Source organism: Camellia sinensis, chromosome 14 (genome assembly GCF_055761805.1).
Source record: "Camellia sinensis isolate YWXY chromosome 14, ASM5576180v1, whole genome shotgun sequence".
Lineage (NCBI taxonomy): Eukaryota > Viridiplantae > Streptophyta > Magnoliopsida > Ericales > Theaceae > Camellia > Camellia sinensis.
Genome location: NC_138974.1, coordinates 13,044,094 through 13,069,969, shown reverse-complemented (window position 1 = coordinate 13,069,969; position 25,876 = coordinate 13,044,094). Strand labels below are relative to the sequence as shown.

General features: G+C 42.8%; 2 protein-coding genes across 3 annotated transcripts; one reads left to right on the top strand and one right to left on the bottom strand.

Moving 5' to 3' along the window:
* Nucleotides 1-15,935: 15,935 nt before the first annotated feature.
* On the top strand, nt 15,936-18,579 carry LOC145807756 (uncharacterized). Its single transcript, XM_082906547.1, has 2 exons — nt 15,936-16,227; nt 17,822-18,579. The coding sequence occupies exons 1-2, from the start codon at nt 16,149-16,151 to the stop codon at nt 18,460-18,462; spliced, it is 720 nt and encodes a 239-aa protein (XP_082762673.1). The 5' UTR covers nt 15,936-16,148; the 3' UTR covers nt 18,463-18,579.
* Nucleotides 18,580-19,104: 525 nt separating this feature from the next.
* Nucleotides 19,105-25,675, bottom strand: LOC114314611 (5-methyltetrahydropteroyltriglutamate--homocysteine methyltransferase 1). 2 transcript variants are annotated; one of them, XM_028261085.2, is made up of 12 exons: nt 25,422-25,675; nt 23,762-24,115; nt 23,575-23,662; nt 22,968-23,095; nt 22,473-22,864; nt 22,107-22,270; nt 21,447-21,527; nt 21,194-21,360; nt 20,986-21,091; nt 20,626-20,876; nt 20,329-20,530; nt 19,105-19,831 (listed from the first exon to the last, which is right to left on the bottom strand). In XM_028261085.2, exons 1-12 carry the CDS (start codon nt 25,568-25,570, stop codon nt 19,463-19,465), a joined length of 2,451 nt encoding a protein of 816 aa, XP_028116886.2. In that variant the 5' UTR covers nt 25,571-25,675; the 3' UTR covers nt 19,105-19,462. The 2 variants fall into 2 exon arrangements, with proteins under 2 accessions (XP_028116886.2, XP_082762672.1); XM_082906546.1 differs by having other exon boundaries at nt 25,400-25,568.
* Between the last annotated feature and the right edge of the window lie 201 nt (nt 25,676-25,876).

The following is a 25,876-nucleotide window of genomic DNA, read 5'->3' as shown; positions in this document are numbered from 1 at the left end:
GAGAGGCTTCAATTTAAAAAAAAAAAACATTTGGCATGGACTTGCTACACTTTTACCCTTTGAGAGGCTCGCTGGGCCGAAAACCCGGAAGGGCGGCCCAGGCAAAAGTTAGAGCAAGAAAAGAAAGAAAAAGAAAAAAGAAAAAAAAAGAAAAAAAAAGCAAGAAAAGAAAGAAAAAGAAAAAAGAAAAAAAAAGAAAAAAAAAGCAAGAAAAGAAAAAAAAAAGAAAAAAAAAAAAGAAAATGAAAAGAAGCTCGCAAGGTCGAAAACCCGCATTGGGCGCCTTGGCAAAAGTGAGAGCCAAACAAAGTGAAGGTTAAAATACCCGAGTGGACCTTAACCGGAACTACGTAAGGCTTGATTCCCATGTTTGGGATACGTAGGCAACTTCATCATGAAGTCCAGCCCCCAACGCTTTCATAAGCATCTCAGTCCATGCAATGGTTTCGATTTCATCTCAAAGTCTAGTCGCCAACGCTCCCAAGGTGATTGTGTCCATATATGTGTTGTGACCGTCTTCGTCATCGCTGTGTCCAAGAGCTCGACCACCGCCAATGAAGACTGTCCGCGGATTGCTGCGGCACCATCCCAAACAAGGGGCAACTTTCCGTTGCCACAAGCCGTCGTGAGACGCCATTCAGACTAGGGGCAACTTTCCGTTGCCTCACACCCCCCTTCAAACCAGGGGAAATTTTTCATTGCCTCCGATCCGAGGTTGCGCGTCTCGAAGGGTAAGCTCCATGCTTGTTAAGCATCAGCTGTTTGAAAAATAGTTTTTGAAAATTTTTACTGAAGTTGACTATTTTCTCGAAAACTATTCTATTTTCCAAAACTGGACCATTGTCTTGGACCCAAAAAGGAAAATTTTCAGTGCTTGCTGCCTGACTTGCACGGTTTTCAAATCAAAAATCGAACAAGTACGTTAATCCGACTCTCGTTTTGATCAAAACCGTTTTAGTAGAAAGCAAGAATGAAAGAATGGTTAAAATGATGAACTAGGGGCACAGTTGAGCCAGGCGTTCTGTCTTTCCCCGTCACCGACGTACTTGCCAGAAGAGCGCTCTACCCGTCGGAAGAAATAGCTGTGAGCTAACGGCATTGGGCTTGAACCCACACCTTGCTATTTATCCATCAATCACCCCGGGGAGGGATGAAAAATGAGAGATTGAAGAATAGAGAGGTGTAAGTTGAGAGAAAAGTGAGGAAAAGGGTCTTGAGAGAAAATCCGAGCTTGACAGTCGAGTGATGTGAGGATCACAAATCAGAAAGGGTGGGAAACAATACCCAGATTGAACTGGCTCCTTGTGGTCCGAGGTCTCCCATCTTCGTTTACGCGTCTGTGTGTCGTGTCTCTTTCATTTGACGGTCTCGTCTTTTGTTTTGAGTCTCTCCCGAGCATGTCTCGTTGTGTTTAGGTCGTGTACCTCTTTGTTTGAGTCCTCCCCGCTGTGTTCAGTTGTAGGCTCGACATCCCGGTTTGAAAAACCCTTATTCAATTTCAAAAATCATCTATGCTCAGAATGCTGTGCCATTCTCTACATTTGAACGTGTCTCGGCTCCAACCAGTTCCATCTTTGAGCTCTATCTTGTCAGATTGGGCCGTTTGTTTGAGAATTTGCCTTGTGCAGAATGAATCGAATGCTGTGTTATGGGCTGTATGCAGATTAATCCCCAACAGAGTAAGGGCCGTGTGTCCAGAATCAGGCAGTGGGTTGCTTGGGTTATTTTGGCTGTTGGCTGTCTAGTTATCTGATTATTACAGTGCAAGTGTTCAATTTTCAGACAACCAATCAATTCCATTTACATTGAGGTGTAACATGATGAGATGCGATGCAATGCATGAAATGTGTAAATGTAAACACTTTTTCAGATAAAAAGTCTGTTTCATTTACTTAGCTTTTCAAACGTACAAGTTTTGGAAACAAAAATCTGCCTGCGGCAGTACAAGGTAATCTATCTACCAATAAAAAGAAAAGTACAAAGAAAGAAAGAAAAGATAGCAAAAATCTGCATCTATGTCCAGCGACTCCAAGGGCTGTCAGTCCGTCCTGGTCCTCTTCCTGGACGAAGGTCCAGGAGCATCGTCAGCGTCGTCGTCAGAGCCCGAGCTAGAACCGTCTCCGGTCTCCTCCTCCGATGACCCTACCTTCGCCTCTGACTCCTCGTCGTCGTCGTCGTCGTCGTCGTCCGGGACTGGAGCTCGCGAGCTACTCCCGACGTGAGTACGCCCTCCCCTGGTACGGGGAAATATCCGGCCCTCCTCATCTCTCCCCCGAGCAGGGACAGCAGGTCTAGCTGGAGCACCTCCCGCCATGGGAATCTGAAAAGGAGGCTGAAAAGTTCACAAAAAGCGAAATGCATCAGTGTACTGTAGACAGTTTATCAGTGCAGAATGCAACGTCGAGTACAGTGTATGAATGCCGTGAGCAGTTTATCAGTGCAGAATGCAGTGTGTGAGGACAGTGCATGAATGCCGTGAGCAGTTTATCAGTGCAGAATGCAGTGTATGCAGTGTTCAGATACTGTGAGATCAGTGTATCAGGTGTTGTGCCGTGCATCAGATTATGTAAAGCAGTGTATGAATGGTTTCAGGCCAGTGTCAGAAGGACATACCGGTATGCTGTAGACGGCTAGGAGGTCAAATGTCCGCTGGAGCATCCCCATCATCGAGGCATTCATCGCCAACGACTGACGGGTGTACTCAGAAGAAGCCTGCAAAGGTATCAGATGCATTAGTATTCTGTGGAATATCAAGTAAACTGAAATGAAATAACTATACAAAAGTGCAGTAGTACATACCGGAGGTAAGTCGGGGACGTCAACGAACTCGTGCCCAGCCGGTGGAGGGGCGAAGGGGATCTGATAGGTCGACCCACCCTGCCCCTGGAAAGTCAGTACAGCGGGCAGGGCAGGCCAGCCAGCTCCTCGTCCTCCCCGCACTCTGCCCCTGCCACGGACCCGGGCCCTCCTCGAAGATCCAGCCCCTACTCCTGCTCCAGCCCCAGCCGCCGATGCTACAGGCCTGGCCCCCCCTGCTCGACGACCGCTCAAGGGACGCATCAGGTACGTCCGCACGTACTCTTGATAGTCGTCGGTGCCTCGGAAGCCGGCCTCCTCCCAGCCGATGGAGTAATCATCCAGCTGCTCAGGGGTCAGCCCCTCGGTCTCCCTCATCTCTGCAGGAGGGTGAACCGGGACTATCTGCTCAGGTAACCCGCGGGTCTGGCGTAGAAAACGCTCCCCCAGGTACCAAGCCCGACAGACCGGGCCCTCAAGCAAAATCCAGAAACGCGAGGTCTCCTCAGCACCAGGGAACCGACCCCGCATCGCCGACGGCAGCGAAGCCCATGGCCGCCATGTGATCTGAAAGTAACAGACAGTTTGTTATCTACTGTTATTGAAACATGCAGTGGGAAAGCGAAGCTAAACGAACTGAAAGTAAAGTATACCTCTGTGGGGGTGATGGTGTCGAAATATCGGCGGAAGAAGCCGAATGTCTCCCGTGGTCGCCGGGTGCATCTCCCGTCAAAGCGACTCGAGAACGGGACAGCCGGAGGAGGCTCCGCGACTGGCACGGGTGCAAGCCTAGGAAAGTAGGCGTAAACCCACAACTGTAAAACAGATGTCAGTATGACCATCAGATAAAACAGGATATACAGAATAAAGCAGAAATGGCAGAGCCGTGTGTTGAGCCGTGTATTGTGTGCACAGTGTGAGCAGTGTACAGTAAGTGTAAAGCAGAATGTATGTGTGTGCCGTGTGTACAGTATACAGTGAGTGTAAAGCAGACCGCAGTGTGTGCAGTGTACAGAGTACAGAGAATATCGGACAGAAATGAAAAGCGGAGAAGGAATGTACCTCCCAAGCCCGCCAGTAACCTCCAAGCAGCTGGCTGCTGCCGCGAGAAGCCGAGCTCATATATCCGTACAGGGTGGCCAGAGCAGCGCCGCCCCAGTCATAGTGCAAGATATCTCGGACGTCCACCAGTGCGCTGAGAAGGCAGAGAGGCACGGTGTTCGCCCGGTCGGCGAAGATAGTAGTCCCGAACAGGAACATGAGGAAGCCACGAGCATACCTCTCCTCGTCCTCCGGGGTCATCTGCACCTCCTCCCCCAATGCGGGCTGGACCCGAAACTGTGTCTCGAACCAGGAGTACCGGACGAAGCCTGGACGAGCTAGTGGTGGGGCCTCCCCCAGTAAATGGACCTGAGCGGCGGTCCACTCATCCATATCGGTGTCGAAAGGGATCGGATCCCCCCTACCCCGATGCCTGTGAGCATCGAGAAGTCATAAGGGGTCATCGTCATGTCCCCTGCAGCAGAAAAATGGAAAGAATCCGTGGTGTCCCACCACCTCTCCGCCAGAGCGGCAAGGAGAGGTCTGCATGTGGAGAGCCTGGAGAGCCCTCGGCAGAAGGTACCGAAGCCCGCTCGGTCCACGATGCGCTGGACCGCATCAGGGAGCTCATCATACCACTCTCGTGCACCAGTATTCCCATACCCGCGAATGGTATGGGAATCCTCCTGCAAACAAAAAACAACAATTGCAAGACAATATTCAACATGCAGTTTTGAAAGGACAGATATGGCATGTATGCAAGTTTGTCAGATTCAGGCAAATACCGGGTGCCGGTGTGCTTACAGTGAAATACGTGTGCTGTGTCAGCGTGTTTAGGTGTTTCAGAACAGATGTGGCATGTATGCAAGGTTGACAGATTCAGACAAATACTGGGTGCCAGTGTGTATGCAGTGAAATACAGTGGGTGCCGTGTGCTTGAGTGATTCAGGGCTAGTGCAGTGTGTGTGCATGTGTCAGTCTCAAGCAGATATCAGTTGTATGTATGTTTACAGTCAACTACGGTCTACGGCATATCAGATTTCAGCAATTAGAGAATACAGCTAACTATGGCAGTTTTGTATCCTACATTGCAGAAAGTAAAGCAGAAGATGAAGAGTTACCTCGGAAGTGCCGAATGAAAGGTGGGAGGTAGGCTCGCGTAGTAGTAGCTCAGGCACCGCGTACCTCTCAAAGCTCCGGAACTGACGCAGGCCGTCCGGGGGCAGAACGTGGATCGCCGGCCGGTAGGTCACCGGATCGAACGGGCGCTCGCTCAGTGGTAGGAGCTCGACCCCGGGATCCATCTCATGGTCCGGGGGAGTCCCGCCACGTGGAATGTCGTCCGCCATGAAGAGAGTGGTGTGAAAATGGCCGGAAAAGGGAAAACCGAGCCGGAATGCGAAGAGTCAACTGAAAAGTCAACTCCCGAGAGGGTCGGAAATGGCCGGGAAGGCCGGAATGTGAAGAGGCACGGAAATGAAGAGGAAAGTGAGGGGAACAAACCCCGAAAAGGCGAGAACGCCGAACGAGGCACCGAAACAAGAATGTGATCGGTGGAAAATGTCCGAAACGCGAAGAGGATCGCGAATCCGACGATGAAACGAGCGTAGAACGCGAAGAAACGGGCGAAAAATGAGAGAGAAGCACTCTAGAGAGAGAGAGCAAGGGTTTTCGGCGTGAGAAGAATGAGAAAATAGGGCATGAAGCCCTATTTTATAACACCCAAGGTGAAAAGACAAAACTGCCCCGCACCAGCAACTGTTTGCCGGTCGGCAATGTTTTGTGCCGGCCGGCAATTTTTTGTGCCGATGGAATTGTTTTTGTGCCGATGGCCAGCCGGTGGCCTCATCTTTCGGCCGGTGGGGTTCCCACAGCTTTGTTTAGGCCATTTGAGTTGTTTTGGGTCTTCATAGCTGAAGAAAGTGCAAGAAAGTGCATCTCCGACATTCAACCGGCCTCCGTTTTGACTTCGGGCCGTGTCTCCAGTGCGTGGCACTCGAATTCGTGCAAGGTGTATCCTTTTTGTATCCTTTTTGAATTCAAAAGTTGCCCCAAGTGTGTTGCACGAGTTCATCACACTACTTCGGTGCATTACATTGCGCTGTCATGCGCCACACATTTGCATTGTTATGCACGTGTTACATGCGTTGCAACACGCACCCCTTTGCATTATCGTGCACATTTCTCATGCATCATCATTGCATTTCCATTCCATGCATTGTCATGCATTCTGGAATACGTGCGTTGTTGCGCATTCAAGCCCACTTACACTCCGTGTGGCATGCATGTCGCACTTAGCATCGCACTGTTTTGTGCATTTCAAACCGTTGCACTGTTTTGTGCATTTCAAAATTGTTCGCGCTGTGTTGCGCGTCGCACTGTTTTGTGCATTTCAAACCTCGCGCTGTTCTGCGCATCGCACTGTTTTGTGCATTTCAAAATTGTTCGCGCTGTTCTGCGCATCGCACTGTTTTGTGCATTTCAATTTCGCGCTGTTTTGCGCATCTCATTGCATTTTGCATGCATTCCATCGCACTGTCCTGTGCACTCGCGTTGCCTAACACATTGCGCTATTTTGCGCATCATACCGTCGTGCAATACGCTGGTCTGGCGAGACCTTAAACACGCATGGTCTGGCGAGACCTTAAACACGCACGGTCTAGGAGACCTTAAATCCTTGGAAGGTGTAAGACCTTTAGTGTTCGCATTGTCGTGCGTCTCGAAAGCCGCGTGTTGTCGCGCATTTCATGCAACATGTATTTCATACAACATTTGCATCTCAAACACAAAAAAACAAACAAAACATGCATTGTCATGCATACCATTTTGCATCCCGGTCTAGGAGACCTTAAATCCTCTAAAGGTGCAATTCCTTTGGTGTTTGTCGTGCCCGAACGACTTTCGGTGGTCTGGTAAAGCCACCTGCCTATGTTTGCGATGAGTTCCTAGAAGACCAACTGGGACGGTGGAAACTAGAGTTCGAACGGCTTATGCCCAGAACGCAAAGGTTCGGGAGTTCCGAGACTAAAGTCTGGTTTAAATACCCAGGGGTTTACCCTCGGCTTGAAATCTGTATGGAAGCCCCATAGGTTAAGGCAGCTTGTTTGCGCCTCAGTTCTGGATACCGAACCAACCTAGTATATCACCCTGTTGGTAAGATAGGGAAAGTTGCAATCATAGTCATTGCATCATAGTGCATTGTCATGCATTTCCATTGTAGCTTGCATGCATCCATTGCATTTTCCCCAGTAGGTCGCATTGCACTGCATTGTCATGGATATTTGTAAATATCCACTCCATTGCATATTTGTAGATATTGCATTGTAGTTTGCATGCATTCATTGCATCACCTTCCGCCTTTGGCTTGCACCTTTCCAGGTTGAGCTTGGTCCGGTATGTGCCCTTACTTTTCATGTTAAAACACAGTTCTGCATGTGTATCGCGCCGATTCCACACTGATATGTTGGTTGAGGGTTGCGGCACCTTTTCTGTGTTACACATGACCCGTATGTGTACATACCTTTCCTAGGCAAAATTTGGTTTGGCTTGTATGCCATATTCATTGTATCCATATCCACTCCATTGCGTATTTGTAGATATTGCATTGTAGATTGCATGCATTCATTGCATCGCCTTCCATCTATGGCTTGCGCCTTTCCAGGTTGAGCTTGGTCTGGTATGTGTCCTTACTTTTCATGTTAAAACACAGTTCTACTGTGTATCGTGCCGATTCCACGCTGATATGTTGGTTGAGGGTTGCGGCACCTTTTCTGTGTTACACATGGCTTGTATGTGTACATGCCTTTCCTAGGCAAGATTTGGTTTGGCCTGCGTGCCATATCCATCCGTTACATTGTAGTGCAATTTTTGCATCCGGCATTAGGATCATAGTCCTTTCTCCAGCTGGTCGTTTCCCCACTTATGTCAATTCCACCCAATACTTGTTCTTGCGTCTGTCTACAATACTCATAGTTCAGTTGACCGTTCTATGGTAGACAGACTTGTTACCTCCATCAATCTATTTGACATAGGTGTGGTTTCGAACCGTTCGTGATTGGATCACGATTCAAATGCTTTGCATGTAGCTTGCATTGTTTCAATTACATTGCATCTTCATTTGCATTGTTTATACATTGTTTTGTATATATTGCATTTCGTTTTGCATCCACATTTGCATTGTCATGCATGTTGCTAACAATATTGTACCTGTCAAGTTTGTTTTCTTTGCAGGCACGATATTGTATGTACGGTTCATTTGAAGCTGGTGCAACCAGACGAGCCGCACAGGTATTGTATCTCCCGAGTGAGACGTATTGAGAATTCCATAATTCTCTTACATCCTTTCTGCATTGTAGTGTAGTTTGGTATGCTAGCTTAAAATTGTTGCATGTTTGCTTCATTACAGCTTTCTTTGCATGATCATAAGTTATGCTCGGCTCCGTGCATTGTCTTGCATTTTGCCCCTGCCTTCGGGCGCATATCTTATTTGTCTTGCATGTTTGTCTAAGTCTTCGGCCTTGTCAAAAATGGGTCGTCTCTGGGCTTTGACATTCACTCCCGTCATTGTTATGACTTTCGAGCTCTGTCAAAGAGGGGCAACTGTAGACACCCCATTTTTGACCGTCCTCAAGACTTGGACGTCACCGTTTGAACACACGGTGATCCTCCATGTTTGTGTTCGTTTGGAGTTCCCGGAGGTCTCGGCTCTCGCGCCTTGCCTCAGGATCCCCGAACTCGACCGTTTAGTGTCTGGTTTTGCACCAAACACTTGCATCTTGCCTTTGAGAGGCAGGGTGGGGCTTGTAGACCATCCCCACCCATCACCGGCAGTGGCTAGATGCCACCGGCTGGTTTTTGCTGCCACCGGCAATATAGTTTGCCGGCCGGCACTATTTGTTGCCGGTCAGCACTTTTTGTTGCCGACCGGCACTCTTTTTGGCCAAGATGGCATTTTTTGCCGGCCGATTGCTGTTCATCTGCTTTTGCAGATATTTTTAGACAGCTGTATTGCTTTTGCTCCCCTCCATACACGTGTATGGAGGGATCTCCCTCTTGCAAGGCTTGTCCTGTAAGCTTTACAAGAGGGATATAGAGGGAGGCTCTCTCTAAGGCAAAAAGAGAGCTTTTAGACATTTTTGAGGGAGGAAAATACAGAGAGAAGCTCTGGTTTTCTAGGGTTAGGATTAGATACACACATCTATCTCTCTTTCCCTCTCATTTTGTTCACTAGGTGTTTTGTGCCTTACTATTGCACACAAACACCTAGTGTTTCACCTTCCTCTTGGAGCTGAGGTTCTAAAGAGTGTGTTTTGAAGTTTTGGTGTTGGATTCAAGCTCAAGGAGGCCATTGGAGCACCATTGTTGAAGAGGACTACAAGGGTGAGAAACTAGTCCCTTTTTCCCCCATTTTTGCATTGATTTTCTACTAGTCTTAGAGCTGTTTTTGTGATTATTGTATAACATAAAAAAGTTCTGTTTTTAAGCCCTCTTTGTTGTTTATTAAGAGTGTTTTGTTGTTTGAGGGTTGTTGACCACCCTTAGGCCTCAAAAGGCCTCATTTTGAGCCATTTTGTGCTAGCTCCGGGATTTTGGTGTTGAGGTCTCTTCGCCACTGAAATCTTGAGGGATTTCAGTGGTGAAGATGATGCTTTGAAGTCCTAAGAAGGAGAGGGCCACCCCCTCTCCTTGTTGTCCTTGAAAAGGACATATTTTGGCCTCTTAAGGAAGCCTATGCTTGAGTGTGTGTTGAGCATATTTGGTTTGTTTTTCATGCTTATATATCCATGATATAACATGATTTCAAGTTGGTTTTGGAACTTCATGCATGTTTAGCATAGTTGCCATGTAATGCCTTATTTGTGCCTTAACATGTTCTAGGTTGTTAGCCTTTGTTGGAGCATGTTTTAGGCTTGCATTTGTGAAGATTATGTGCTTATTTTGCCATGTTTTAGCTCTGTCCATAATCGTTTGGGTTGATCATTGCATGCATTATATAGCTCCTTTGTATTTAGGCTTGTTGGCCTTGAATATGTGCATGTGTAGCATGCAATCTTTGCATTGTTTTGATGATTTGGAATCATCCTACATGCCATTTCAGTCCCATTCCCATGCTCGTTGGATTGCCTCGCATGTCTCTTTAATGCTTTGAAAGCATGTGTTGCAATGCTCCATGTTTTGGCCATGGTGTACGTCTTTGTATTTGGGCCATTTAGATGCCATCTAAAGAGTCCTTTAGCCTTGTTTTAACATGCTAAACCTCTGATTTTGGTCCTTCTTTGCATGCCTTGTTTGGTCTTGTTAAGTGTAGTTCAATGCCTCATTGATTTGCTTTGAACACTTAGGCCATTTGGTGCATGCTTGGCTTGATTTGTTGCTTGGTTTGGCACCATGTATTAGCATGATTTTAGAGCTTATAATGCATGCTAATTGCTCTTGTTCATCCCTTTCAAGTGTGCTTGATTGTTGCTTGATTTGTGCCCAAGTGTAGGCCTTCCATCATGTGTATATGTGTACATGTGTTTTGGCTTCTTGTTTTGGTCATTATGGCCACTGTTTTAGGCCTTATTAGAGCTGCCTAATTCATGTATAAGTCCATCTTTCCATTTATTTGCATTGCCATATGTATGCTTGTATGCTTGCATAAGTGCCTTGCCATGCCATGTTGCATTCCTAGCTTGTATGCCTAGGTTGCATTGCATCTTGCATGCATTCCTTGTCCCTTGACTTGGGTGATAGGGATTGGGAGTTTTGTTTGATTGGTTTGCATTGCATTTGAGACCAAAGTTGCATACTCGGTTCTTTGGGCCATCATGCATGGAAATGCGTGATTGGTGGTCCGAGAACCGAGGCACATGTCCCTTTGAGTCATTACAATGATAAGAGACATGGTTGGTGCATACATGCTTTGAATTGTGCTGCCATGCCTTGTTTTGCCCTCTGTTGCTGTGAGTTGCAGGTCCAGCAGACTTTCTTTGCCGACCGGCAGTGTAATGTGCCGACCGGCACCATTTTCTCTGCCGACAGCTTCAATTTTGTGCCGATGGCCAGACCACACTGCCGGTGGAAATCTCAATCAGCCGGTGGTGATCCTCTCTGTCCAAGGGATTAGTCCTGAGGCTTTGACAGTCTCCAGAGGAGGAAAGGAAGGAAAACAGAGGCAGCTTGCGCATGGCGGCACGCTTCTCGAGGCGTTTTCCTGCTTTAATTAATTTATTTAATTTGTTAATTAAATTAGTTAATTTGTAATATTAATTAGCTTGCGTAGTTAATTAATTTGTAATATTTATTCAGTCCCTCCGAGCGAGGGCAAACCTGTAATAAGTGTGCGTGAGTGTGTGTATGTCTTCCAACCTCACGTCTTTCTTCCCTTTTATTTACCGCTTATGATGGTAGATTAGGGCACGTTTAATTTAGCATACCTTATGCTATGCATGCGTGCATCCATGCATTCGTATTACATGCATTAGGCTCGGTACATCACGCTAACTGCATCAGTACTTCAATTCCGAACTGAATACGTGATAATTGTGCATTTTCACATGACATGTTTAGGATAGCCGAGCCTATTCTAGCAATACTTTGTATGCGATGCATTAGGCACTTAACATGGACTTGGATCATGCATGTTTGCTAACAAGTTCTTTGTTTTGGCACGGAGTACTATGTAAGTATTTCCGCTTCAGCATATCACATGAGTGTGAATGTTACCATGACAGCATGCTTAACATGTGGCTAGATGCTTATGTGTTATAATTGCTTGAATGCCTGTGGGTGAAGGCTGGATTGTTTGAGTTGGAAAAACTCGTTGAAATCCGCATTTTAGCCTACTTGCGAGTAGCAAATTCCAAAGCATTTTCAAACCGAACGGATATGCAATGGTTATTTCCAAATTATGCATAACATAGTAATTCTAGGCTGATAATCGGAATAAGAACACGTAAAGTTTTCAAAAACGGATATCACGGTTAGTAGAGGCCGGTCTTCGGACCGGGCGAAAGGGGGTGCTCATAGCTGACCTTCCCCGATCGTACCCAAGCTCCCGAGCCGAGACAACTCCGGTGATGACGGACACGTGGCCTTTGGCACCGAGTCAGGGTTTCCTAAATTCTCCCGTTTTAAAATATTTAGGTGGCGACTCTGTATCTGGCAAAGCAGTCCATGTTTGGCACTACTTTTTCAAAAATTTGTTTCTCAAAACGATTTGCCAGATTTGGACTCTTTGGTTCAGATTAAGAACCGTGACACAAATCGAGTCCGAACTGTAGCACGAGGCCCACGCGGGCGCTGTCTACAGCAGCCCCGCCACCAATCCCCTCCCCATCACCGCCTGTAGGGTGACCCAAGTTTCTTGCTGCCCTGACGCCTTGTAACACGAAAAGAACTCGTCTATCGTCATGGCCTTCCCCCCATTCGCCTTAGGCCACGCACTCGCGCAGGCCAGCAGAATCTTCCATGCATTGGGCATCAATTGCCCCGGCGCTACCTCCAGGCGATTCAGCACGTCAACCACCACTTGAGGCAGTGGCAACCTCAGCCCCCCTTTTAGCGCCTCCTCGTACAGGGAAAACTCCCCTGGCCTCGCAGTAGACGGCCTTTCCCTTGATATTGGCAGCAATAACTCTACCTCCGCCGGAATCTGGTACCGTTCCCTAATCACCTCCAAATCCGCCGCCGTGAGTGTGGATTTGTCCGCCTTAGTGTGCCACTGCTCTGGCTCCACCTGGTTTAGTGTCTTTGGGGCCAATATCAGGGCCGATGCCTGCGATTCTCCCACCGTTTCCCCCACTCCCGCCCCCACCATCTGTGCCTCTGTCCTGTATCGCGCTGCTAACTCCTCCGCATCATCATCCCCTAGTGGGTCCACCCTCACATCGACTACTTCTTCTTGTGCCATTGCTAGGGTTTGCTTACAAATCACTTCTGGCGCAGGAGCAAGGAAGTTGAGAGAATGCTACACAGGTGCGTCGTACGCAGTGAAGAAATTAACACTTGAATATTTTGAGTTTCTGAAAAACGGTAGGTGAAACGCATTATACCTAACACCCACGGTTTACCCGTATTCCATGGATCTACATTAATTTTCACCCGTTTCAAAACCTTTCAAATCAACCTCCTAAGCCGCCTTTTCAAAACCCCACTCGTGACCTATCGTTTCATTTCTGCTCCAACACTTCACTTCCCCCACGATATTACCATGTGTATGGCCACGATGCACTGTCCCCTCCCCTTCCCTTGTCATTTCCCTTTCAAATCATCACAGGGCCCCACTCTACCCCCTCTCCCTCTTTTTTGAGCCCCGCGCCGTCCTGGTCAGCACGCCTCTCGGTCGACTGCTCCCGCTCGACCACCCTCGCGGTCGACGTACCTCTCGGTCGACCCCTCCCACTCGGCTTCCCTCGCGGTCGGCACCCCACTCAGCCACCCTCGCGGTCGGCGCGCCTCTCGGTCGACTCCTCCCGCTCGACCACCCTCGCGGTCGACGTACCTCTCGGTCGACCCCTCCCACTCGGCTACCCTCGCGGTCGGCACCCCACTCAGCCACCCTCGCGGTCGGCACACCTCTCGGTCGACCCCTCCCGCTCGGCCACCTTCGCGGTCGGTACGCCTCTCGGTCGACACCTCCCACTCAGCCACCCTCGCGGTCGGCACGCCTCTCGGTCGACCCCTCCCGCTCGGCCACCTTCGCAGTCGGCACGCCTTTCGGTCGACACCTCCCGCTCGGCCACCCTCGCGGTCGGCACGCCTCTCGGTCGACCCCTCCCGCTCGGTCCCCCTGGCGATCGTCACGGCTTCCCGTCGACCTCTCCACTCGGTTCGAACTTCCCTTTCTTATTACTATTCCCTTCGTTGGACTAAAGCTGCACTCGGAAATGGGGGACTACTGACACGGGCAGGCCCACGAGGCACACGGCCCACAGCAAACCACCCCGAACCCATTGCTTAGGACCAATAGCATAACCCGGTTGGCAAAGCCCAGGACAGCTGGAGACCATCTAGACATGGGGGGCCAATGGCATTTGGACACATGGCATGTGGGACACGGGCCACATCAGCAGACAAAGATCTGCAGAGTTATCACCACAACACATCACCATTAATGCATCCCATCACAGCATTTATTACGACAACACCTCCCCGTCGGAACAGAGCTCCCTCACCCTGAACAAGGTAAGCTACGGCACAGGCTTTCGGCGGAAGGGGGGCACGTCACAAGGGGCAGTGAAATAATTACCAAAGGATATAAGCAAGGATAGAAAGACAAGAAGAAGGTTAAGCTTTTTATCTCCCCATCTCTTTCTCTACATTTTCTGCTTCCTCTACTAATTCTCACGCCGGAGGGTTCACTGGGGGACTACCCAGTTCCCCTTTGGACTTGCATGCAGGTCATTTGACGGAATCATCACCCTAGACCGGAACCTGAAGAGCCTGAACCAGCCCGACCCATCCACCCGGGACGGACAACATCATCACCAAGTATATTTGGTTTCTCTTTTATGGGGGTGAATAATCCATGTGGTGTCAATGGGTCGAATCTTACTTGCTTAAAGGCAAGAGCTTTTGGAGGGTAAAAATGCCTAGTGCTCCATCTTGGGTTTGAAGGAAAATTCTTTCTCTTAGACCTATCATTTACCCTCTGATTAAGTACTGTGTTGGGGATGGGGATAAGATTTTCTTGTGGTTTGATAACTAGCATCCCCTTGGGTCTCTGTGGGCTAAGTTTGGGGATCGTGTTATTTATGACTTTGCCCTTGGAATGGAGTTTAAGTTTAAAGATATTGTTGATAATACTAGTTGGAGATGGCCTGATGCTTCTTCTTGGGAATTAAAGGAATTGATTGAGAGCACTCCTTCTACTCTCCATCCCAATAATGGCCCAGATTCTGTCAGATAGCTTCTATCCTTTGATGGGAAATTTTCTATCACTTCAACTTGAAATTATTTGAGAAAGTATGGAGATAGAATGTCTTGGGCTGAAATGATTATGGGTTTGATGTGACATTTTGTTTTATTAGCTATTTTATCCTATTTTGTCTTTTTGTGGATTTTAGCCTAAATTGGGCTAAAATCCCACTTCCCAAATAGCCTAAATATCCCTAAGGCTAGTTTTGTAACTTGGATGGCAATCCTTGGTAGATTGAATATTGGGAATAGATTGAGATTGTTTGACATTTCTCAATCTGCTGAATGTGTATTTTGTAAGGACTCGTGTGAAAATCACAATCATCTGTTTTTTGATTGCCTTTTCTCTTCTAGAATCTGGACTTGTATTCAATTTAAGTTGAATGTCTTTTGGCCTGTTGTTCAATGGCCTGGTATTACTCAGCATGTGGCACAATCTGTTAAAGGTAAATCTATTAGAGTTATTATTGTTAAACTGGTTGTTCTTGCAATGTGCATGCACCTGTCTATTTTTTGGCATGCTATTTTTAGACTAGTTGTTTTTGCTTGTATAGTTGGGGTTAGGGCCTGGGGCATGCACATTGTATTTGTGTATATTTTCTATTTTTAATTTATGACAAAAAAAATATTATGAAAAAAATAATTTTATTCAAAAAATACAAGATTTTATGTGTTTAACTCATGACCTTATATCATAATAATATACTCTTCAGCCATCATAATAAAAGTCGTGAATACAAATCTAATATAAAATGTTAGGATGATCCCTTTCCCTTTTTTCTTAAATCTAAATTATTATAAATTCTAATGAGTGGCAAAAATATATATGTGCACGCGCGCGCAAACACGTTTGTTTTGTATTAGTTTTCTCGTGGGTGATTTTTTAAAAGGTTTCCACATAAGAAAAGAATAAAGGGAAGGAAAAATGCTTGGGAGCACTAATTAGTGCTCCCATTAATTAGGTGGTAGTGGGTTCCGCCATTAATGATGTGATGTTTTGATTTTGGAGTTGTGTTTTTTTTTTATTTTTTTATTTTTTTAATGCATTAGTGTTATTAATGATGATATTTTTAGTGGGATGAATCATTGTTGTAAAGGGAAGTAAGCAAAATGGAAACAAACAAAGAACATTCCATTTGCCCATGCATGAAGTGACCTACTCTACGTGCCTACCCCAAAAACAGTCATAGAGTTTATCCCTTGAAAAGGTGGAAAGAGAATGTTTGAATCTCTTAAACAACCACAATGCCCAAAACCAAAGAGAAAGATTGGAAAGAAAATAAAGGAATGTCCCACTTGAAAGAAAAGCAGAGATAAGAAGCCTAAAGCAAACCCATCAATCCTCAATATATACATAAGCCAACTAGAAATTACCAAACCAACAACAAAGAAATTAAAGGCTTAGAAGAGAGATGGATTTCGAGTACGAAGAGCCACAAACAGAGACGGTACAAGAAGGAGATTGCGACACACTTCTTGTCTATCTACCTGGTTCGTTCCTCCCTTCCCTTTCTGTCCCCTTTGTTGTTAGTTTTGTGGTTTCTAAGGGGTTTAATCGGTTAAGTTCGGTGGTGATTGAATAAAGTTTTATATCAATTGGACATGTTCGGTGCAATTTATGTGAATTATTCATTTATTTATTTTTATTACGAGAGAGTAAACTGTTTAATTTAAATAAATTGAAAAACAAAAATTGATTATCTAAAAATTTAGAAATATGTGTTTTTGGCTTACGTTTATTGAGTTTGAAGAAAAATTTAATATTGATTGAACATGTTTGACGCAATTTATTTGAGTTGTTTATAATTTTCTTATTCAGCTTATTAGACATAAATAGTTTAAATAAGTTGAAAAAATTATTAATTATCGAAAGGTTAAGAAAAGTATTTTTGGTTTCTGTTTTCTGAAGTTGTATCAAACAAGCCACTAGATTTTGTTTATTTAATTAAAATTGATTATGAAATTTCTGGATCATACTGTAATGAGAATAGTAAAATTGAAATAAAAAAAAATTGAATTTTTTTAGAATAATTTATAATAAAAAAATTGTACTCAGTTGTCTATATTTAAAACTTGATAGACTCAATAATAATTTTCAAAATAAAATAAAACTTATTGATAATTTTCACTAAAATTTATGAAATGAATTTAGCTTCTCTCCATTCTATCGGATTGAAGAGTTACTGTTGGGCCTATTTTTGGGGCCCGTTTTTATAATCTAAATCGTCACATTTTAGGGTTTGTCGAATATATTATTCCTAGAAAAAAATCAAGTTAATTGGATAAATGTAACCACGTGTTTGGAATAGTTTTGTATGGAAAAAAATAAACAGTAAGAAAATAAATGATTTATACAAAAATGATTCGAACACGTGGTTTTTGTTATTCAATTGATTTTATTTTTTGCAAGGATGATATACTTGACAAATTCTAAAATGTAAATGGTTCAAATTATCAAAATGAGTCCCAAAAATAGGCCTACTAAGCCCAACAGTATTTCTCTAGTTCGATAGAGGATTAGAGAGAAGCCAGATTTTTATGAAATTTAGACATCATCATTCAATATACTCATCTAATTAATGACAAATGTTATGTATACATAAAATTCATATAAAAACCATCACAATAATAGTGTGGAAATGCTATTTTGATTTAAAAGAATATATCTTTGTCCATGTTTGTCCATGTTTTAAAATTCATCTTTGTCCATGTTTTGTTTTAAAATGAAAAGAAAATTAAACATCAATGGAGAGACAAAAAAAATATTTACAAAAATATTTATAATTTTGATTATTAATATTTATAATGTTTATCACTTTTTTATAAATATGTTTTTATCTTCCCATATTTATATGTAATTCTCTAAAAATGAATGATTTACACTAAGCTAGATATGTGTGTGTATGTGTGAAGTAAGGATAGAACTTAAAACCGAAATTATGAATTTGTTGAGCAACACATAATATGGGTATATTTCTTGTTATCATTATTTATATTAAGATATTTTTTTGAATTGTATACGTATCGCATATGCGAATTGCTACACAAAAATATGAGGTATATTAATATGTAGTAATTCAAACAGGTTTTGAAAAGCGGCAACTAAAGCTTCATCTTACCAAAACTCGAACATTTTTGGTGACGGGAGAACGCGTGCGGGACAAGAAAGGGATTCATGTGAAGAAGGAGTATCCAATTGCAACAAACACTGACACCAATCGAATCACTGCAGCCTTCAACAATGGCATTCTCTACATTCGCCAACCCAAGCTCATTACTTCCTCCTCTGAACACCAATCTCAAACCACTCCCACTCCCACTCCCACTCCTCCGCCTCCGCTACAACCTCAAAAGAGCGACGTGAAAACTCCGAAGAAGTCGGTGGAGTCACCGCCGTCACAGCCTCAGAAGAGCGATATTCGAGGCAGCGATGAGTCAAAGCAGATGGAAGGGAAGGAGAAGAGCTTTGAATCAATGGATGCGAAAAATGAGATTTCAGTGAGGAAGAAGGCAGTGGCGGAGGAGAAAGGCACTGATGTGGTGGCCGGAGATGGAAAGAGAAGAAGTGATGAACGTGTAAATGGAGATTCTGGTGGTGGTTTCATGGCGGGGGTGGCGAAGAAGTTGGGGGTTTCGATGAACTGGGGTGTGGTGGTTCTGTTGGCTGTTATAATTGTGCTTTATGTTAAAGATTGGATTCAGTCTGGGAAGAAACACGAGAACTAAAATCTTGTAATGTACTTTGCAGACACTATATAAATATATAATCATCAATCATATAGGCATTGCTTTGTATACACTTGATTTCTCATGCAGTGAATAAAAGCACTAACTAGAAATCCATCTTTCGGCTGGAATGGCTTGGCATGTAACATCATCTCCAATGCAGGGTGCGTATTATATGACAAACAAATGATACAAATTCGAACCATTTTAGGTGTTAAGCCAAAATGTAGTATGTATTATATGAGATACAAATGATAAAAATATTAACCATTTTATATGTTAAGCTAATAGAAATGTTAAATGATATGTATGGCAATTCTAATTTATCAATTGACAAACTCATCAATTGCTCTCAAGTGTATTAGAGATGCTGTAGGCTCTAAACATACCCACATCTACAAGAACATCAAAAAGTCCCAAGGTTTACAATGCATATAATATGTAAAATATACATATACAAGCACCCATTATTTTGGTTAGGGTTATTAATTTGTTCCAAAAATTAGTTTTATTGCAGAATTTGAACGGCACAAAGCAAGAGGACCTTAATAAATACACATTTTCTAGTACAAAATCCTAGTAGTGATAATAGGGAACGAAACCATAGATAAGAACTATAGTGGGTAAGACAAATTATCCATCTTCATCGCAAAACAAAAGCTTGGTAATTGCCCTTTATTCCTCATTTTCCAGTTTATTTCACATAGATAGCCCCTTTCAAGGAACATGGATATGGCTTGACATAAGCAGGATTACAAAAGCAAATACCAATTAAACAAAAAAACAAAAAACGAAACAAGATATCAAAGGCCATAAAACCAGTGATTTGAGCTCATTTAGCAAAGCTTAGTACCCCCTATAATCATCTTCTCCGCAACGATAAAAATGCTCGTATTCTCAAGAGAACAGAGCATCGATGAGTTATTAGTAGAGCCATAAATGGGAATTCCCTTCTCAGATATATATAAGCAAATCACAGTTACGGTCGTCCTTTCTGAACTCACTTGGCACTAGCAAACTGGGTGCGGAGAAGTTTGGCGGCAGCAACCATGTTACTGAGAGCAGGCTTGACTTCCGGGTACTTTCTCGTCTTGAGGCCACAGTCAGGGTTGACCCAGAGGATGTTGCACTCGAGGACAGCAAGCATTTTGTTGATCCGGTCAGCAATCTCTTCTGTAGAGGGGATTCTTGGGGAGTGGATGTCATACACACCGGGGCCAATGCCAGCACCGTACTTCACTCCCTCGCGGAAGACAGAAAGAAGCTTCTCGTCTGATCTTGAGTTCTCGATTGTGATCACATCAGCATCCATGTCGATAATTGAGTGGATGATGTCATTGAAGTTTGAGTAGCACATGTGGGTGTGGATCTGTCCAATAACATCAACACAAAGATGTTCAGAGTCAGAGCATGTCTACAATTATCGCACAGAAAATGTCTCATTTATTTACATTACAAATTTGCTTTTTATTTTCCCACGGTTGAAAGGACCTGAACTATCCACTAGGGGCCGTTTGGTGCAGCTTATTAGGCTGTTTATTGTTTTTTTTATTATTATTATTATTTTTTAAAAAAATTGTGTCATGAGCATTTGCTGGAGTTTCTGCTTAACAACTTTTGAAACAGAATTGCCTTAAATAAGTTTAAAAAGTTGATTATTAGAAAGAAAGGGGAATGACTACTTTTACTTTGTGATTATCCGCTTTCAGTTTGCGAAAAGTTGCACAAAATAGACCCTAGATGGTGGTGCCTTTTGTGAAATGACCCATCAATTAAAGCCGCACAGACAAATTTTCCAAATACGTGCCAATTACCAACTCTGAATACTTCGAGTAACAAGTTATGACTAGAAGAGCAAAGATCAACCTGGCAAGTGTCTTTGACACCACAGTTGGTGATTCTGAAGGAGTGAACAGCCCAGTCCAAGTAGAAAGCATGCTCAGACTTCCTAAGAGGCAAACCTTCTCTTAAAGCAGCCTCGTCAATTTGAATAACATTAATTCCAGCTTTCTCTAGATCTTCAACCTCATCCTTGATGGCCAAAGCAATCTGATAGCAGGTCTCGAATCTAAGAAGATGCAAAATGTTGAATGTTAAAAAGCATTACAATAGGCAGCAAAATGGACTAAGCAAGCTAGATTCACAGTTGGGTTGTTTCCAAACCTGGGTTGGTCGTTTCTAACAAAAGACCAGTTCAGAATCGTAACAGGGCCGGTAAGCATTCCCTTCATTGGGCGACTAGTCATGCTCTGAGCCAACGAGGACCAGAAGACAGTCATTGCTTTGGGCCGGCTCACATCACCATAAATGATTGGTGGCTTGACACAGCGAGACCCATAAGATTGAACCCACCCATTAGCAGTAAAGGCAAAACCGGACAATTGCTCTCCGAAGTACTCAACCATGTCATTCCTCTGCATTGGTCAAAGATGTGGCAAATAATGATAACTATGCAGCTCCATTTTCATAAGAAAATATGGCCTAGTTGAAATCTATAGCCAATTTATTTAATATAATGCCCACCTCTGGCTCTCCATGTACCAGAACATCAATGTCGAGTTCTTCCTGGAGCTTGACAACTTTGTTGATTTCCTCCTTCATAGCCTTGACATACTCCTCCTCAGAGACCCTATAAATGTAATAAAGAAGTTACTACCTATGGTATAAAAGTTGAAAAGAAATAACGAATTATACAGAAAACAATGTAATCATAGAGGGAAAGAAAAAACACTTTTTAGCCTTGTATTCACGGCGAACTTTTCTAAGCTCCATAGTTTGAGGGAAAGATCCAATAGTTGTAGTTGGAAGAATAGGAAGGTTTAGCTTCTTCTGCTGGGCATCCAACCTGGCACTCACATTTGTGGCTCGGCGGTGGTCAGATCCCCTCAAAGCAGCAGCCTAAGCAAGAAAATAGTAGTCTAAGGTTAGAACATCCACTGCCTGAATATATGGAGGATGGAAATAAACCTGTATAAAATACTTACAGCCTTTTGAACAGCCTCGTTTGTGACCCTTGGAGAGGATTTTCTTGAAGCAAGCGCTGCCGCATTGGCAGAGAAGAACGCCTGGAAGAGAGAGAAAACAGCTGAGAAGCTAAAATTATTCTTTTCGAGTCCCTCTCTTTCCATTTCCCTTGATGATTTGATATTTGATTTATCTTCAAAATTTTCAAATCCCTTTTCATTTTTTGTAGTTAAACATGTGAAATAGATAAAACCCTAAGAAAATTTGAAAAATCAAGCTAGGCGATCGTATTATACTCCCCATGCAAGCCCATAAGTGAAAACCTCAACAAAGGCAAGATGTCTACGTTTCATAAATTTGAAGAATTTGTTATCTACACAATGTCACACTATCTAAAATTGAAGTCAAACTCATGCCTCAGGCCAAAGGCTCATATTGAACACTTGTCCAAATAAATGATAAATACAAGGATGGTTAATCTTTTATCTGATTTAATCCAGTATCAAAATTGTTAAGTTTCAAACGTTTAGAACATTGTTGAAATTGTTTATTAATTTTGTCAGCCTCACAAAAATAGCATAACACTTGACTTTATAATTGTGTGCAGCCCAACTCCTCTATTTCAAGCAAGAAAAATTAAATAAAGGAAAACAACAATAGAAAGAAGTAAAATGAAGTACCTCATCTTTGTGACCAGACAATGCCTTTGCCAATGCATTGACTTCAACTACTTTCTGTGCAGCAAATGCAAGCCAGGATTTTATCTCTTTGTCCAACTTAGTCTCATTCACTAAATCAACCGCAGTGTGAAGAAGAGAACAGGAGGTTGAGACCACAAGCTTGTCTGTTGAAGATTATGAGGAGGAGGAAAAAAAAAAAAAAAAAGCACAGTCAGCCTTCGTCAAAAGATACCTTCTCTTAAATGCTAATAGAAATCAAAATTTTGGTAATCTGAATTCTTTGGTAAAAGAAACTTGATTAGTAGTAACATCAACTATTATTATGATTAAAAAGAAACATAAAAAAGCATTCACAAATAAAAATACCTTTTCCCACAATGCCCTCAAGAGCCAGCAGGATACTGAGGGAAGCAGCAAGATCATTGGCCCAAATGTTCCTTCCATCAACTACTCCAGCAAAGAGGTATTTGCCTGAAGGGAATCCGCCCTTGATTAAATCAAGGGTCTTTGTTCCACGAACCAAATCAAATCCAAAGCCAGTAACACCCTTCAACGAAGTCAATGTTTTGAAAGCCTCAGCGGGAACATCTGCAAAGTATGTCTCGATGATAACATTCAAACCAGAGAGTGTTGACTCCAGCTCTGAGTAGGCATGAGAAAATGCCTGCAATTTGTGAGGCTCAAGATCCATGACAAGGGTAGGCTCATCAAACTGAATCCAGGTGGCTCCAGCTGCCTTAAGTTCGGTCACAACCTCCCTGGTGGCAAATAGATCACAAAAGACATTTTAGAGGAAGAGACAAAAGTAATATACAATCTCAAAGAAATATGCCATGAGTGGAGAATGGCCCAAGTCCTTACTTGTAGATGGGAAGGATTTTGTCGATCAGAGAGAGAAGAGAAAATGACTTCTCAACACCCTTAGCTGGTTTTGATAGCAACAAGTAGGACACAGGGCCTACAAGAACTGGGATGGTTTGAATTCCAAGCTGCATTGTGAAACATATAAGAGCATAAATAAACCAAACAATTCCAGTAAACTTGATTAATTAAAAAATAAATCCATCAATGCGTTTAGCACACACGGACTAGGAAACCTATTCAAGATATTGTGACCATAAAAAGTGACATGTCTGCCCCCAAAACCCTTAGCCATAAAAAATGAAGAAGCTCATATTTGAACGTACACATAATTTTCTAGCCTAGCACATGGATAGGAGACAAAATCTCATTTTCCCCTAATCCTATTTCATTTCAAATTCCCAAGAACAATCCTAAGATTTATGGTTTAGGGAGGTCAGACACATGATATTCATACACGAGTCAAACATAGTTTTGGAGTGGCAGAGATGACAACATGAAGTGAAGCAGCTTCTGTAAAGCATCCTAATGATGCCGCCATAATAATCTTTGATGTGTAAAAATACTAAAATATTAGCAACAAGACAAGGAGATCTGGCAAACTTACAGCTTTGGCTTCCTTGAATTCATTCACTGCCTTGTGAGATGCATAAGAGAACTTAACATCTGGTCCCAATTCCGGGACAATGAAATGGCTGCATTGATTACCATATATGTTATTCAAAGTACAAAAACAACATAATTGCTAAATTCTTTAAAATGGACAAACTGTGATAAGCATATTCATCACTTACTAGTTAGTGTCAAACCACTTGGTCATTTCCATGGCGGGAACAGAAGCATTTCCCCTAGCCATGGAAAAGTAGACATCGAACCCAATCTCACCTCCATTCCAACTGTATCTAGGGGGAACAGCACCGAGCATTGATGTGGTGTCTAACACTTGATCATAGCACGAGAAAGTATTGCTTGGGATATACTTGATCCCAGCCTCAGCCATCTGCTTCCAGATCGATGATCTGAGATCAGCTGACACTTTCTGCAAATCCTCGGCAGTACTCTTCCCATCCCAGAAAGATTCCAAAGCAAACTTTAGCTCTCTCTTGGGCCCCATACGAGGATATCCAACAATGTGCGATGCCATTGTTCTGTTTTGCAAAATGCAACAATCAATTACTTATAAATACATGACTTCAAACAAGTGAACCCGAGCAAATCACAAAGGAAGAGAGATAATTATACGGACACATAAGAATACATAATACTTGTATGTGTGTTTTAAATATTTGTGAACTATACTTCGTGTGATTTAAACAATGCAGACCATATCTGCATTGAGAACATCCTTTGAATTCTTCCAAGCAATAATAAGGACCAACGGGTGCTAGACATGGCAGCACATAAAATTTGGGTCTTAGTGTTTCACTAAATGGTATCAAACCCACACTCTGATTGCACTGAGCAGCAAGGAAATAGATGATAATTAAAAAAGTCCATAACAGTCATTAGCTGACTCACTCAATTTGCATTGGATTTATGATTAACACAGAATTAGTTATACTCGATCAAATCGGTAAGCAAGCAACAAGAATCGACTCAATTAAATGCAAAATTTATGTTTTACACTTATGATTTCAGAGATAAAAGAGTCCCAAGAGGTGACAAAATTGGAATAACGGTCTGTTTGGAAAGTGGCTTTTTCAGTGCTTTTTACTAAAATATGAGGTGAAAAAATACAAATATATTCGGAAACGACTTTTTGCTTTTTACAGAAAAAAAAAGAGAAAAAAGAAATGTGAATGGAAAGGAATCTTTGGTTTAGTAGAGTAAATAAACGCAAGGAATACTTTTTTGTTTGAGTTGAAACCTTTTTTGATTTTTTTTTGCTAAAATAGGCCCTTGCCAAATGGAGGCTAAAGCATGAAAAAACAAAAGGTCCAAGATCTAAAGTCAATCTATGTTCAACACAACACCATAAATGCTCCAAAAAAAAAAAAAATTTAAAAGCTCGTTTGAATTGAGCGATTCGATGAAATGAAAAATGATGAGAAAGAGATCTCTCTAAAAAAGAATTAGAAATGGAGAAAATGAAAACTCTCTTATTATATCATATCTTCATTTCTCATCAAAAGTAGTGGTGTGATTTGATAATATCAAAATTAACTATAAAAATTAAAAATTAAAAATCAAAACAAAATCTCCCTCATATTCCAATATCACATACTTTGATTTCTTAAGATCAAGCATGACAATCATTTCTTTTCTCACTCACTCATGAAAACTAACTGTAAATCTAAACCATCAAGCATGAAAAAGAAGCATCAAGCTGAAACAAATGATTAGATATATGCTTGAAACCAGATCTGCAACGACTTTCAAACTAAATTCAGATTCAAAAATAAATAAAGAAGCAGATGAATTGAAACAATTACCAGATCTGTATGTATTTATTACCTTATGCGAAGGAAGATGGAACGGTGGTTCGAAATGGGAGTTGAGAAGAGAGAGAAAGAAGAGAGAGAAAAGCGAAAGGAGGAGATAAGAGTGAGAGAAGAAGAAGAAGAAGAAGGCGTAAGTGAAGGAACCACCAAAATGTGTCTCATTTATAGACTCACTGCCTAAAACGCCAAACTATTCCCTTTAATCTATCTATCAATCATTTCTTTTATGAGTGTTGCTGTTAACACTTACTAAAATTTTTTTGGACCACTCATTTTTTTAATCCCAATTCTAAATTTTAAATTTTAATAATATTTTTTTGACACTTCACTTATTATAAAATCTATCCAAATTCATAATATTTTCATAATGAAATGCACACCCACTTAATTTTTCATTCTTCTCCTTCCCTAACTCATTCAATCTTCAGAGTTTGGAGTTTTGGTCCAGTACAGTTCCTCCGACCTCCC